This window comes from Idiotropiscis lumnitzeri, chromosome 15, assembly GCF_059441095.1.
Source record: "Idiotropiscis lumnitzeri isolate Australia: NSW breed Sydney's pygmy pipehorse chromosome 15, RoL_Ilum_1.0, whole genome shotgun sequence".
NCBI lineage: Eukaryota > Metazoa > Chordata > Actinopteri > Syngnathiformes > Syngnathidae > Idiotropiscis > Idiotropiscis lumnitzeri.
The window spans coordinates 8,726,521-8,741,918 of NC_142405.1; the positions used below are offsets into that span (position 1 = coordinate 8,726,521).

At 38.6% G+C, this 15,398-nt stretch overlaps 1 protein-coding gene across 2 annotated transcripts; it reads left to right on the forward strand.

Annotated features, from left to right (window-relative positions):
• Positions 1 to 238: 238 nt before the first annotated feature.
• On the forward strand, positions 239 to 15,344 carry cpt1a2b (carnitine palmitoyltransferase 1A2b). 2 transcript variants are annotated; one of them, XM_088316230.1, is made up of 19 exons: positions 239 to 407; positions 2,572 to 2,714; positions 3,395 to 3,534; positions 4,871 to 5,048; positions 5,264 to 5,365; positions 5,463 to 5,600; positions 6,053 to 6,130; positions 6,659 to 6,766; positions 6,955 to 7,042; positions 7,118 to 7,313; positions 8,198 to 8,386; positions 9,069 to 9,174; positions 9,737 to 9,853; positions 11,008 to 11,172; positions 11,891 to 12,019; positions 12,191 to 12,346; positions 12,508 to 12,621; positions 12,744 to 12,836; positions 13,636 to 15,344. In XM_088316230.1, exons 2-19 carry the CDS (start codon positions 2,574 to 2,576, stop codon positions 13,762 to 13,764), a joined length of 2,367 nt encoding a protein of 788 aa, XP_088172356.1. In that variant the 5' UTR covers positions 239 to 407; positions 2,572 to 2,573; the 3' UTR covers positions 13,765 to 15,344. The 2 variants fall into 2 exon arrangements, with proteins under 2 accessions (XP_088172356.1, XP_088172355.1); XM_088316229.1 differs by having other exon boundaries at positions 6,955 to 7,313.
• The last annotated feature ends 54 nt before the right edge of the window (positions 15,345 to 15,398 follow it).

The window sequence follows — 15,398 nt, forward strand, 5'->3', positions numbered from 1 at the left end:
TTCAATATGTTCTTTTTTCCCCTCATTTTAATGCTCGTCGTGTGTCATTTTCAAAAAGAAAAGTTATTTCAATCTAAACACCATTATTTTTTAAATGATTGGAATTCGTCTTAAATTTTGTACTGAATGTACTACCCATATCCAATCAGCGCTGATGCTGACCGGAAACACCCAAGACAATGTGGCCACAACAAATAGCCAAGAGTAAATCATCATCCTTAACGCAGACGATCTTTGGCGACTGGCGGTGAAAGTGAGAAAGTGTCGCTAGCAAGCTTGGCTATACCCCGGGAGAGTAAGAGCGCTCACTTTCTTAGCCGGTTTGGCGTCGAGAGGAGGGAGGGGCACAAACAGAAGCTTCTCAGTTACTCACACTGCCGAGCAAGCGCCTTCCAACAATTTTGCAGGTACATTTCAACTCGCTTTGCATTACATTTCCTCGTGTTACTTGTGTAGTTGGGCTCTATTCCAAGCGTTTGTGCGCCCATTACTCGGTGTGTTTCGCGCGGGTGGAGATGGTGCTGAACCTGAATGGAGCTCTTGTTGTGTGCTGCCTGCATCCATTCTATGACTTCTCTAAAATGAGCTGAGACGCCACATGTTGGCGAGTGCATATGCTCCGCGTTAATGTGGTGTGAGTGTGTGTTTTTTTTATTTAATTATTTTTTTAGAATTTCTATTCACCACCGTCAGACTCAGACGGTGTAGGGATGCAGAGCAGCATGAGGCATGCCTGTTGGGCAACTAAACCGGTTTTCGAGAGTAAAGCCACACGAGAGCAAGTTTCGCCGCGGGTTTTCACGGTTGCGTCATTTCACGACCCATAATGAAGTCTGAAGCATTAAATATAATTATGACTGCATTAAGAATCCTTGAAATAGTGGCACATGCGCTAGCAGACAGACAGCTCCCTGTTCGGTGCTATGACGTCACGGCGTTCACTGGTCCATTATAGTCGTTTGCTTTTGCCGCCCACCCAGTTCGGTCTTTTAATAAACTCAGTGTCTTGTAATGCGTGTGATCAGTTATGAGAGCCGTTGGCACGGTTTCCACTCGTGCTTGAAATTGTTGAAATTTTTTGATTGACATCTCTCTCTTCGTTTACTGTACATGCCACATGGTGTTAATTTTTAATGCATACAAATATTGTTCCAGATTAGTTTTAATACAGAATCCTCAAAATAATTGACCATATCAAATTAAGAGCTACACATCTTTAATAAAAGAAAAAAAAAATAATGGGCTGTCTGACATTAATTCAGGATGGTGATTATTAGTTCTGTTATTTTTGTTGCTGGTACTTATTTTTCCTGGTGCAGATCTTTCACCTCTGATATCCGTTTCTTACCCTAGACAGCAAGCAGTTATTGATACTATAATGTTATTTTTCCAACATTAACATCAACATTGAAGTATTACGTTCATTCTAAGTCACGAACATTGTGCCATTTAATGTTGAAACATGGCCATTCGGAACATGGACAGAACTTCAGTAGTATTACAATTATCAAGAATATTGAAACAACGTTGCCAGTAACTCACAATTTTGAAATTCCAAACACAGAACAATAGAATTTAGATTGTATTTCAGTAATCAAGAGTCGTAAAACAAAGTAACTATATGTGCCCCACTTTATTTACCCATAAGTCATCGAACCATTCAAGAGCTGTTGATTGTGTTTTACATACATTTAAAAGTAATGCTTTAAAGAATAAATCAAAGTTAGCTGCTCTCCGGCTTATTTGTCATTGGGAATTCATGACCGATGCGATGCATCGAATTGTTGTTAAAATGTCTGGAATTGACTTTATGGATTTATTAATCCAATCTTGAAGAAATTGAAATCTAATGCGTTAATCAGTGATAACCTGCTTGGCTGGATTCCACAATGTGCTTTCCTCCTCAATACGAGTTTGGTAACTTCTCATATGATAATAAACCTCTTGGTTTTAACGGAGTGCTCCTTCTGTACTGTTTTATTTATTTCTTCAATTATTTTGGGGGGTTTGGGATTGAGTAGCATTATGATTTGATAATTTTTAATGCAAATCTTGCTGGATTACACTGAATGGATGTTTCCTATGATTTAAGAGATGAATTTCTCACAAATTACATGACCTTGATGTCCTTTTCTAAAAATGACTACAGTTGTAATTTAGAAATGATCCATCTTATCTTATCTACCTATCTTACTGAACCTCTTTATTTTATGCTCACAGTTCTGGGGCTAATTGCATTAAAGTACTGCAATATATAATTCATGAGCACAGAAAGACACTGATGGCCACATCGTAACATTTGTGCCCAGACATGGCGCTATGATAAATACTGTAATTGACTTGACTGCAGTTAGTTTAGGACTAAGGATAGGAATGATACTTTTTTTTTTAGCATAAAAAAAAATGTTGCTGATCACTTGAGTTTGATAAATCGAACATTTTGTATCAAGTAAGCTGAGTGTGCGATTATTTGCAGGTTGGGTCTTGAAATCTAAAAATGCCTTTGTCAGAATTTCTAAACTGTATAAATGCCTGTTGAATTAATTTGCCAATTGTTGTTTTGGCCCATAGCCATGGCAGAGGCTCACCAGGCTGTGGCATTCCAGTTCACCATCACACCGGAGGGCATCGATCTGCAGCTCTCATATCAGGCACTGAACCAGATCTACCTGTCAGGAGTACGATCGTGGAAAAAGCGCGTCAGCCGCATAAGAGTGAGTAACAGAAAGCCGATTCCGTTATGTTTACCTCATTAACATATACCGTATTTTACCATCTTTCGATCAAGCAACTTCTAAGTTAGACCCCCACTGGAGGTGGGGCACAGTCCCTTTTGCATGGACCAACGCCTGTGGGAGGGGCCAGGAAAGTTGGGTACCTATTAAGATGTGTTGGTGTTATTGTAACAGCTCATCAGCAAGCTCTGCAGGAGCTTGATGACAATCCTGATCAATTGAATCAGGTGTGTTGGAGGAGGGAAGAAAAAGTAAAATGCTTGAAGACCCTTGCAGTCCAAAGTTGTGATCATAATGCGTCTTCGCCGCCATGCAAGTACTAACTGGTGGCAAATATTTACATTTGGTTGTGCAGTATGTGGTTGAAGAGTTTGATATCCGGTTTACTTCACTGACTCGTGCTTGGTAAAATGTGCATAAAATTAGGGACAGCTGTGATGCAGTGTCGTTATGGACTAAAATCCAACTAATAATCAAAGTTTTATTACAACCTGACAAGGTCAGTGAAAATGGAACATTCTTTCTGAAGACAAAATTGTTTGCTCAGGTTTCCCTAATATTTATTGAGAGATATACTTTTTTGCAATGTGGTTCTACTTTTGTATTTCGCATAGGAATGAGCTTCATTTATTTATTTATTTATTTATTTTTAACTGCAGAACCGGGTGATCAAGGGAATGTATCCAGCCAGCCCTTCATCCTGGCTGTTTGTCGTCATTGCCATCCTGGCCACCATGTACATGCGCTCTGATCCTAGCATGGGGCTCATTGCCAAAATACAGCAACACCTTCCCCTCAGGTAGATACACGCAAATAAATGAAGAGTGTGTGAAAGTGTTTGCTTTACACGTTTTTACTAGGGCTGGGTATCGATGAAAATTTCTATAATCTGTTCGAAACACAAGAGCCCGATTTTGATTTTTGATTCACGAGACACGTGACAAGATCTCGCATGAAGTCAGGTAAATTTAAGGGGGAAAAATGTTATTAAAAGTATTTATACATGGTTTTATGAATCCATATCAGACTTTGAAAAGGAAAATCGATTCAAATTATCCATTAATGAAAATAATACAATGGCATACATCTGCTTTGACTTTGTAAAACAATGACGTAATCAGTTACTTGGTGGTAATTGGTTTCAAAAAGGTTCTTGAGTACATAATTAATCCCTCTTGTGTGATATTGATATTTTTTAAATCACTTAACAACACCAAATAAATAACAATAATTGGTAAATAAGTAATAGAAAAAAAAAGTTTTGTAATACGTACACCTGGACCCAAATATTTTTTTTTACATTTTTGTTTCCTGATTATTCCATTTTTAAAGGAATAATCAATTCTAAATATTATTCTTTTTACACACTCTGTTGATATATCTCGCATCCAGCCAGGTAACAACAATAGAAGTTACACATTTGACTGATGAGTCACAAGTCTGTAATTTGGGGTGTGTTTCCACCACTTGAACTCTGACCGACTTCCCAACCAGCTTCTTGACTGACTGCCACTCAGTGCATTACGGTTGCATTACGGTCTCACACACACACTCACGCACACACACGCACGCACGCAAAACTGTGAGTACTTGATGCCTCCCAAAAAAGCTTGAAGTTGTCCATGTTTGCCACTAGATGGCGACAAAGCACTACAAAAACGGCTAATATTGTTTTGGGATGTATTTATTTATTATTATTATTATTATTATTAGTGAACATTTCGTAATAAGTTACAACAAAGCCAAAGAATAATCTGAATCATGAACTCATGTTGCATAAATGACTGTTTCTAGTAGATAAATTATTCAACACTAACAAACCACCATCACGTGAAACTCGTCATAGTATTAGCTAGCATAATGCTTAAAAGAAACGTTAGCACAAACTTGTGTGACATCGTACATGGGCAAACAAACAGCCCCTCCCTCACTGAATAATTTAAATAAAATTGATGGATGGATGGTTTGTAAATATTCTAACCAGTTTTCCTCTAATGGGAACAAAATGAAAATGTTGAGATATTTTTGCCTTGTGACAGTTCAAGGTCTGATTAATATGACTCGACTTAATGAAATGAAAAAAAAAAAAAAATGATTCGCCTTGTGTTTTCTCTCTTTTATGCCTTTCCATCCAGCCTCAACGTGTCCCTCAGTGCTCAGGGCCAGACGATGCTTTCCGCGCTGGTTTTCAGCACGCTGCTGTGGCTGTCCCTTATCCTCGCTCTCAGGTTCTGCCTCAAGCTGCTTCTCTCCTACCACCAGTGGATGTTTGAGCAGCATGGTCGAGTTTCCAACACTACCAAAATCTGGGTGGTAAGCCATGCTCCTGCTTGCTTTTGCAGCGAACTTTGATGGCACCCGTGCAGGGCACATGTGATGTCGTGTTTGGTTCCTCTTTGGAAATCAAACAACATACATGCAAAAAAAGTGACTTCTCCTGTGCTAATGTTAAAGTGTTTTATTTCTAATTCCTGTTATTTAAAAATGCTCTTGAACCCATTCCAAATTTGTCACTTTTTTTCCCCCAGACTCTGTTGAGGCTCTTATCTAGCAGGAAGCCTCTCCTGTACAGCTATCAAACGTCACTTCCTCATCTGCCTGTTCCTGCCATGAAGGACACACTGAGCAGGGTGCGTGTACAAACACTAACACATCCTTATTCACAATCCTCATATTGATTTGTATGATTTAAAAGCATAAATTGTTATGGTTCTGTTTCCGTCTCAGTACTTGGAGTCAGCACGGCCTCTGTTGGCAGATTCCGAATTCAAACGGATGACAAAACTGGCCTCAGAATTTGAATACAACCTTGGAAATCGACTTCAACGTTACTTAAAACTTAAAGCTCTCTGGGCAACTAACTATGTAGGTAACTAGCCCATCACCCACAAATAACACATTCAATTTGTTTTCAATACTTGTTGATTTGCATTTGATATTATATCACTCAGCAACTCTCCAAAATGCTTATTCTTTATTTTAAGTAAAAAATGTTCAGTGCAGTAATGTTCCATGCGCCCCCACGAGCCTAAACGCGACATTTAGAAAAATATTGCGTTAATTGGGAATATGAATATAAAATAAATATATAAATATATATATATATTTTTTTTAATATAAAATGAGTAGAACCTATTGTAAGATTTTTTTTTTTTTTACTTTTAAACTTTTAATTGAATATAAATATATAAAATAAATATATATATATTTTTATATATATATATATATATTTTTTTTTAATATAAAATGAGTAGAATCTATTGTAAGATTTGTTTTTTTTTTGCTTTTAAACTTTTAATTGACTGTTTTCTTTGCAGGTGAGTGACTGGTGGGAGGAATACATTTACCTTCGAAGCCGAAGCCCCATAATGGTCAACAGTAACTACTACGGCATGGTAAACAGCTGCAGTTTTTGTTTTTTTTGCTAGAAAACCAGGGGGGGAGTCAATTCTTTCTAAATGTGCAATAATTAAGCTTGGAACCTTCTTTCTGGTCCGTGAATTTCTTTTGAATTTAATATCAATCCAGTCAATTCCATCTTAACAATCAGCATTTCCTTGATGATTTGTCTCGTGTCCAGTTGAAAGAACATTTTACAAAGCTGACCAAAAAAAAAAAAAGCGAGTACTGCCAAGTGGGATATAAAAGTAATGAGATTTGCCTCTATGAGAAAAATCTTCAATTTGGAAGGAAACTTTGCAGGTTTTTATGATTAATGTTGCATTTTACTATAGTCCTAAATGATATTTGTACGACATTTTATGGAAATTTTGCATTTACCTCTTTTCCACATTCAACCACCGTCCCAAATATCGCATGTAAAAATGAAAACCCAAGTCGGGTGTACTTGATTCTTCTTTCGTTTCCCCCACTCATCATCAGTTGTGATCTCCAAGTTTCCTCACTCTGTGTGTACTTTTCAGGACTTCCTGTATGTAACCCCAACTTCTATGCAAGCTGCAAGGGCAGGCAACACAATCACCGCTATGCTCCTCTACCGCCGCAAGGTCAACAGGGAGGAACTCAAACCGGTATGTCGTTTCTCTTGATGAAACGATGCATTTTATTTTTTTAATGTGATTTCTACCCTGCAGAGATTATTACAATTTTTTTTTTGTGATGGCAAAAAAAAAATGTTGAACATGTTTATGTTAGAAAAAGCATTAAGACAGTTTAATAAATTATTTAATAAATGTTCCTTATTGTTTCTATGTATTAGAGCCGTGTTCCAGGTACTGTCATCCCGTTGTGTGCTGCCCAGACTGAGCGGATGTTCAACACAACACGTACTCCGGGACTTGAGACTGGTAACACGTGCACGCGCACGCACACGCACACGCACACGAAGAATTTTGTTTTAACTTGCGCAATCCCCTTCACAGATGTTCTCCAGCACTGGCTGGATAGCGAGTTTGTTGCCGTCTACCACAAGGGGCGCTATTTCCGCTTGTGGGTGTACTGGGCTGGCCGTTTGCTCTCTCCCAGGGAAATTGAGTACCAGATTCAGAAGATCCTGGATGACCCTTCACCCCCGCAACCTGGAGAAGACAAACTAGGAGCACTCACTGCTGGAGACAGGTAGAAAAACACGGAGCACGGTTGTATAAGGTCACAGGCTTTTAACTTGCTTTTACTTGTCTTCCTTGCTCTTTGACACCCTTGGGTGCACGTGTTAGTTCAATTCAGATAAAACCGTGGGGTCACAATTTTTCACATGGGCTAAGCAGAGTCACTTCCCCTGTGTGGGGAATTATAAAAGCATGCAATCATGCGGGACTTCTTCCTTCTACATCTGGCAGAACAAGGCTCCACAGCTGTGTACTTGATCTTTTTGGCATTCATTAAGTAGTTCAACTGTGACTCAACAGTCTTCTACTATTTGGTGATTAGAGATAAATGGACCGCTAAAAGTTCTATCAGGACTTTTTACGTGGAAGCCAAAATTGCATGTAAACATGCTGGTTGAGCACTATCTGCAAATGTGGTCTTAATTGAATTTGATTCTGCGTCTAAATTAGTGCATATTTAAAGGGCTTTGAATCTGGAATACTTCTGAGTTACTTCGATGTTTGTGTATATTGTATGTCACCGTTTATGCTGCAGTTAGTCAGAGATCCAATTCCGTTCATTTTTTTGTATCCTCGTTTTGACAAGTGCAGATTTTCAATAGCTAAAATCATTTTTTTCCCTCTTTTCTTTGTTCTATTGCAATAAAAAAAAAAACTTCAATCGTGTGACTTAAACTACCTACAAAGTAACAATTTATAGTTTCCTTTTTTTTTTTTTTGCAAATAAACATTGTCAGTGTGTGCACAGATGTAAACACAACATGGGCTAATATTACAGATCAGTCGGCAAGGTTTACTGCATATGCGGGTCCAACACAAACACGCACACACACGCGCAATAATAGTCCTAGGTCAGCAGCATTCCTTTGCTCCTGTGTTCCAATCTATTCCCAGGATTCCTTGGTCTAAGATGAGAAAGCAATACTTCAGCTCCGGCGTCAACAAGCGATCTTTGGATGCGATAGAGAAGGCGGCCTTCTTTGTAACCTTGGATGATGAAGAGCAAGGTATGAGGGGGAACGACCCAGCTGGGAATTTGGACCGATATGCCAAGTCGCTGCTTCATGGCAAATGTTACGACAGGTGAGGAGAAAACTGAAGGAATGAATGCCAACAATTGATCATTATCAGCTACATTTTATGTTTCGACACGAGGGTTAATTACATTTTACAGACGATTTGGAAATGTAGGTTATGCATTACAACAATATAGATGTCGTTGAAAAACCACAGAATTTAGAAAACAAAACATTAACAAGGTTTATTCATTTAATTTTTTTTCAAGTTCGGCGGGCCGGATTAAAATGTTTTACGGGCAGCATGTGGCCCCCGGACCGTAGTTTGCCCACGCCTGTTTTACAGCAAAGGAGTAAGCGGTCTCATGCATCGAATGGTTGTTTTTCGAGTGAGAATGAATGCAGATGTTTCCAGCAACTTACTTTTGCTTTTGTTTTTCTATCCCAAAAGAGGCATGCAAGTTTTCACATTCAAGTGCAAAACATTCTGCAGTACTTTGGGGAGTTTTTGTCCTTTGGAATGACTTGACGCTAAAAATTATACAACCGACCCCTTCTTTTTATCCTTTTGCTTTTGACTCAACATTAGACTTGGTATTTGGTTTTATTTTGATGTGCTTTTTACTGTCTTCATTTTTAATCTGTTTTATTGTTTGTTGTTATATGACAGCAGCGTCACCAATCCCAAACTTAATGAAGTCAAAACTAAGTGTCTCTCTCGCTCTCTCTTCTTTTCTTGGATTTGCTAGGTGGTATGATAAATCATTTTCAATTGTGATCTACAAGAATGGAAAGAACGGACTGAACGCTGAACACTCCTGGGCTGATGCACCAACTGTGGCTCACCTTTGGGAGGTGTGTGCATTGCGTTCTCATGTCACATAAAAGCCTTAAAATTTTTGGTGTAAAGAAATGCAAGTTTTTAATTTGTGTGTGTGGGGGGTGTGTGTGTGTGTGTGGGGGGGGGAGAGAGAGAGAGAGGGAGAGAGGGAGAGAGAGAGAGGGAGAGGGAGAGGGAGAGGGAGAGGGAGAGGGAGAGGGAGAGGGAGAGGGAGAGGGAGAGGGAGAGGGAGAGGGAGAGGGAGAGGGAGAGGGAGAGGGAGAGGGAGAGGGAGAGGGAGAGGGAGAGGGAGAGGGAGAGAGAGGGAGAGAGAGGGAGAGAGAGAGAGAGAGAGAGAGAGAGAGAGAGAGAGAGAGAGAGAGAGAGAGAGAGAGAGAGAGAGAGAGAGAGAGAGAGAGAGAGAGAGAGAGAGAGAGAGAGAGAGAGAGAGAGAGAGAGAGAGAGAGAGAGAGAGAGAGAGAGAGAGAGAGAGAGAGAGAGAGAGAGAGAGAGAGAGAGAGAGAGAGAGACTTAATTTAAAATTACAGGTCAACCTAATTTCTCCTTCTCTAAACTTTTGAATACACTTCTTTTCAGTACACACTAGCCACTGATGCTTTCCATCTGGGCTACACTGAGGATGGCCATTGCAAGGGTGAAGTGGACCGCTCATTACCTCACCCCCAGAGGCTTATCTGGGACATCTCACCTGAGGTATTGCTTTTATTAGTCGCATTACTCACTGTGTTGTGTGTGGTTTTACCTTGACTCCTAAGTTTCCATTTCCTTTATGCCGTTCGCCCACTCGTACTTCGACAGACACCTCCACCATGTGGACATTTACGATCTTATCATACATATCGGAATGTTTTCATCCCATTTTCTGACACGTTTGGACAGGCTAAACTCCTTGTTGTGCAATGTTCAAAGGAGGAGTCGAGGCATGTATATGTCACTGCCCTTTGTGTTTGTCTTCAGCGCTCTGTGATATAACATCACTTGATTTACTAGTCTAAAAACAGCGGATCCCTAGCTGCCGTTCTCAACTGCGACACACGTGCTAACTACTGCTCCATTTCTCTCCACGTTACCTAAATTTAAGACTTTAAATTTTATAGTCATCTCACAGAAGCTAAGCGTCGTAATAAAAAGTTTTGGTATGCAACTAAATCTTACGGAGTAGGCCTGTAGTAAATCAGCAAGGCAAACTGACCATAAAAAAAAGGTGTTTCAGGACAAAATTACTTACAATACAGCAGCCAGACGGTCCTATTTGGCCCCCACCCCTTTACATAATCGTCTGCCAAATGTTGGTGTTGCTCTGTTCCAGAGCTGAAATGGAATGCCGGGTTAATGAGGAGAGGGTCATACTCAATGTGAAAGTTACTGCTATGTCCTCATTTAACAAACAAAACGAGTGGAAAAACTTCCTTCCCTTCTACTTAAGGAAGATTTAAAAAAAAAAAAAAAAAAGTTAATCTGATCGTCTGGCAGTGCAGGGATTACTGTGCCACGGTCACGAATTTTTAATCATACTAACCTCTAGATTACAGGTGTCAAACTCAAGGCCCCGGGGCCAGATCTGGTCCAGGACCTCATTTTATGTGGCCCGTGAAGGGAGAATCATGGGATATGAGATATTGCCATTCATTTGTGACCAGTCCTACCCTTTTAGAATAAATTGAAAAATTGTTAAACAAACTTGCTGTCTTCTGATTTCAAAACTGCCTTTCCATCCATTTTTTTTTTTGTGTATATGGTAATCATACATTTATATGGGTTCACAGTCATTACGACCCTCTGAGTGGTACCTTCATAATCATGCGTTGAGCACCCCAATAAAAGCCTCACTTCTGTCTGACTTGCAGGTTCAAGCTCAAGTATGCAGCTCTCTTGCTGTTGCCCAGGCTTTGGCTGACGATGTGGATTGCCATGTCTTCCCCTTCAAAGACTTCGGAAAAGGCCGAATTAAGAAGCTTCGGGTCAGCCCTGACGCCTTTATTCAGATCGCATTACAGTTGGCCTACTACAGGGTAAGACAGGCTGCACTTTTCTTTGGTCTAAAAGCTTGCTGTTTTTAGAGGAATTTTGGGGCTTATCCAAAAGCAACTAAAGCAAGCGAAGATTATCCGTGCATGCACTTTTACTCAAAATATGATGGCTGCAGCTGAAGCTGAGACAACTGTTTAAAAAAAATTCCACAAAACAAGTTGCATGATTTTCCTACCGTAATTTTTCGCTAACTTGGCTAGCAGCTCAGATTGAACGAGCATCATCGACAGACATGAAAAATCAACTCATCTTTCTTAAACCAATATATGTGACCTACATGAATTGTTGAGATGCGGTGAGAAAATAGAGAATATATGTGGGGAAGTGAGACGTGACTCGTTTCCGGATGCACTTCTCCCTTCTCTTAGTAAAATGAACAGATTACTTCATGCAACTAAGCAATTGTTTCAAGAGTCTTCTCGTTATGCATCAGATTGATACATTTAAATATGATTTATTAAAAAATAAAAATCTGTGTTTTCATGTCTGGAATGCACACAATTTCAAATTACAAGTACTAGGAATCCTATGAAATACACAAAATATAAATATATTGAAATTATGAGTGCATCTCTGCTGTTTTTTGAGCGGGGAGGGGATTTTTTTTTTTTTTTTTTAGGGTTTTGTGATTATTTTTTTAATTTTTCTTTTTTTTTTTTTTAATTTATTATTATTTATTTATTTAATTCCATTCCTCAGGACCGTGGCGGTTTCTGTCTGACTTATGAGGCGTCCATGACCCGTCTCTTCAGGGAAGGACGGACGGAGACTGTGCGGTCCTGCTCTAACGAAAGCAGTGCCTTTGTCAAAGCTTTGGAGAGTGGAGAGGTAGGTCTTTAATCTTTGTTTCTTCTCACATCAAAAATGAAACGGGGCAATCCAAGTCATCGAAAATCCAAAATCGGTGTGTCATCTTAAATAAAAATGCAGTCTAATATTCCTTTTTCTTCTTGCAATTTTATCGCGTCATTAGAGTGAAGTGTGTTTTTGTGCGGCTAGACAGCGGAACAATGTCGGCGACTCTTTCAACTGGCTTCCGAGAGACACCAGAATCTTTATCGATTGGCTATGACCGGAGCTGGAATTGACAGACACCTCTTCTGCCTGTACGTCGTCTCAAAATATTTGGGAGTTGAATCACCGTTCCTCAAAGAGGTAAGTTCACGTGAAACTTAACACCTACACTTTCCTTCAGAAAATCCTAAATACTTTTCGAATACGCAACTAATGATTCTTCCACTGATTTTTACCATTTGCCGCAGTTCTCAGTTCCTGTGTCCCAAGGTTCATTGTCTACACTTTGCAATACATTTCAGGTTTTGTCTGAACCTTGGCGCCTTTCCACTAGTCAGACACCAGTTCAGCAAATGGAGCTTTTCGACTTGAAAAATCACCCGGAATTTGTTTCACTAGGCGGAGGATTTGGACCTGTGAGTGCTACTTTTTTTTTTTTTCTAGCCACGAACCGTCAGCTGGCTTTGCAATAACTGCAAATGATGTACACCCAAAATGTGCATAATGCACATCTCACATTTCTTTGTGGTCACATCAGGTTGCTGATGATGGTTACGGCGTTTCTTATATCATCGTGGGTGAAGATATGATCAACTTCCATGTGTCATGCAAACATTCCTGCAAAGAAACTGTAAGTAAAATGTCTTCTTTTTTTTTTAACTATTATTTTTCTTCTCTAACACAATGTTCCATTAAAATGTAGCCCAGTGTTTCAAAACATGATTACAAAGCTTCTTTTATCATACAATGCTGTCATCACTTCTCATGTATAATGGTAGTTCTGTTTTGTGACTTTTGAGCACAAGTGGCCAAAGTAAGGCCCAAAATTTTTAATTTTTTTAATTTGAATTTCCTAAAATGGTTTCATTAAAATGTTCTAACATGTTTTTTATTCATATACTGTTTCTCATGTGGTAATTTAATTGTATGTAAATATATTTAAAGAAAAAACCATCTTAATTTAAATAAATAATTTATTGAATAATCAATTTAGTTTTATTTATAAAAAATGTGAAATACCTTAAATAAATGATTGGTTTTGTCAATAAAATAAACGTTTACATATTTTACATGCATTGGTTAGTTCTTGTTTATTTGACTAATTTCTAATAAATGGCCCATTGATTTGTTTGTGGAAAAAAAAGGCAAAAAAAACCATTTACAATTTTGTAATTATCTCATTAATTGTATTACATCATTATAATTATGTTTCCTTTTTCTTATTATTATTATTAACTTGAGGGATAGTTTTCCCAAAGGTTTTCTTAGAATTTACATACCACTTACTGTCAGCTGCATTTGCATTTCGACTGAGCTTGCTATTGTGGTTCGGCAGCCTTACTGTTTTGAGTCTGCAACATGGCTCACACGGCCAAATGATGATAACTGCTTTTGATGTGCTGCCCAATCATTTCCTGTTTCCATTTCAGGGCTCCCACAGGTTTGGAGGCCAGATAACAAGAGCTCTGCAAAACATCATGAATGTCCTCAACGCGGACACCAAAACTCCTTCATGTTCCAAAGCCACAGCCCAGTCGCAGCCTCGGAAGAACCTCTGAATACACTCCGTGTATTAATATTGTCCTCGCAAACGTATGGTGACGATCCTATTCTGTAAGCGACACCAAAAAAAAAAAGTGGAATTGAGTTTAGATGACACTTCATCAAAATCCAAACAGAGTTTAGCTGCATTATATTTGACATGACTCTTTTACTGAGTGTTTTTTGAAAAAGATATGACCCTCGTCTCTTGGAATAGGGAAATGTCATGAGAGAAGATAGAATGGAAGCACATTTAAGCCTCAGTAAGTGTTACTTGTTCTGTGAGTCTTAATTACTGGAGCCTTTTTTGGGCGAGCAACAGTTTGGCTATTTTAGTTTTCTTTCTCAGCTGAATAGTGCGCATCAGTTTGGATCTGTACAGGAGTGCAGTGACTTGGTAGCGAAAGTACTCAGTGATGACATTTCGGCTCTTGAGGGATTTGTCGGAAAGCACAAACAGGGAACGATATCAAGCCACAAATGAAATGACTGTGCTGTGGTCATTCAATCGTAACAAACTGAAAACGTTTGAGTTAAAGGACTGATCAAATCCAGCCATATTAACGGTGAGCAAATGGAAGAGGGATTTAAGTGCCGATATTCTTTTATTGTATTTGTTTGATTAATTTTAGATGAAACGGAGGCTGTGTTTTAGTGGCACTTATTTAAGATATTGCAAGGCTATGTTTGGTTCAGCCTCCGTTGGCTTTACTGCTGTTGCACGAAACACCTCGGTTGTTGAAAATGGTCGGTTGATTATTTATTTCACTAATGCAAATTCTGTACTGTATTTCCTCAAAATAGTGAGCTCCATTTTAATACATCCTTTTTTTTTTTTTTTTCGCCAAATTAACCTAAACTATTGTCAACAAGCTCACATGGGCATGCACAGTTGCACACGTTGGAACGTAACTCCCCGATTTGTTCTCCCACGGTGGGTGTGTCGGCAGTATGCTTCTACGCTTTGTAAATAGCGTGACGTCATAACGGCACGGCATGACGGCACGTGACCTGACTCACTTAAAATCGCAAAATAGTTAAGTGATGTGCGTGGACAATTCGTTGTCCTTAAGCAAAAAAAAAAAAATTACAGTTTTTTAATTCACCTTTTTATTTTCAGTCTAATTGTGGCTCTGAAAATCAAACACTCTTTTGACTGGGATTTCAAATAATGGTCATTAAAAAGTCACGTGATTTTTACTTATACCGCATTACCTTCCTGGGATTTTGTGCATTTAACAGTTCCATGTTAACTACAAGGTTAACAATTTACATTTTTTGATAAATATTGTTTAATTCTTTGTTGTGGTTTTCTTTAATGGGTGTTTTTTTTTTTTTTTTTTGGTGTTGTTCCATGTGTCTTTTGCATTTTACCTTTAAATAATAAAATTGTCCTTTTTTTGTCTTTATTTCATGATAATTAAATATAAACTCTTTCCATTATGATTTTTTTTAACATATGTTGATGGAACGTTGCCTGAAATTAAATCTCTGAATTAACTGTAAATGTTGCAAATTTTTTTGTATCCAACATTTGTTTTGAACTCCTGGAAAATTGTGTGTACGTAAATAAACCCATAACACAATGATTTACAAATCCTTTTCAACTGAAGACAGTACAAAAACTGTATTATCGTGTTGCAAATATTCA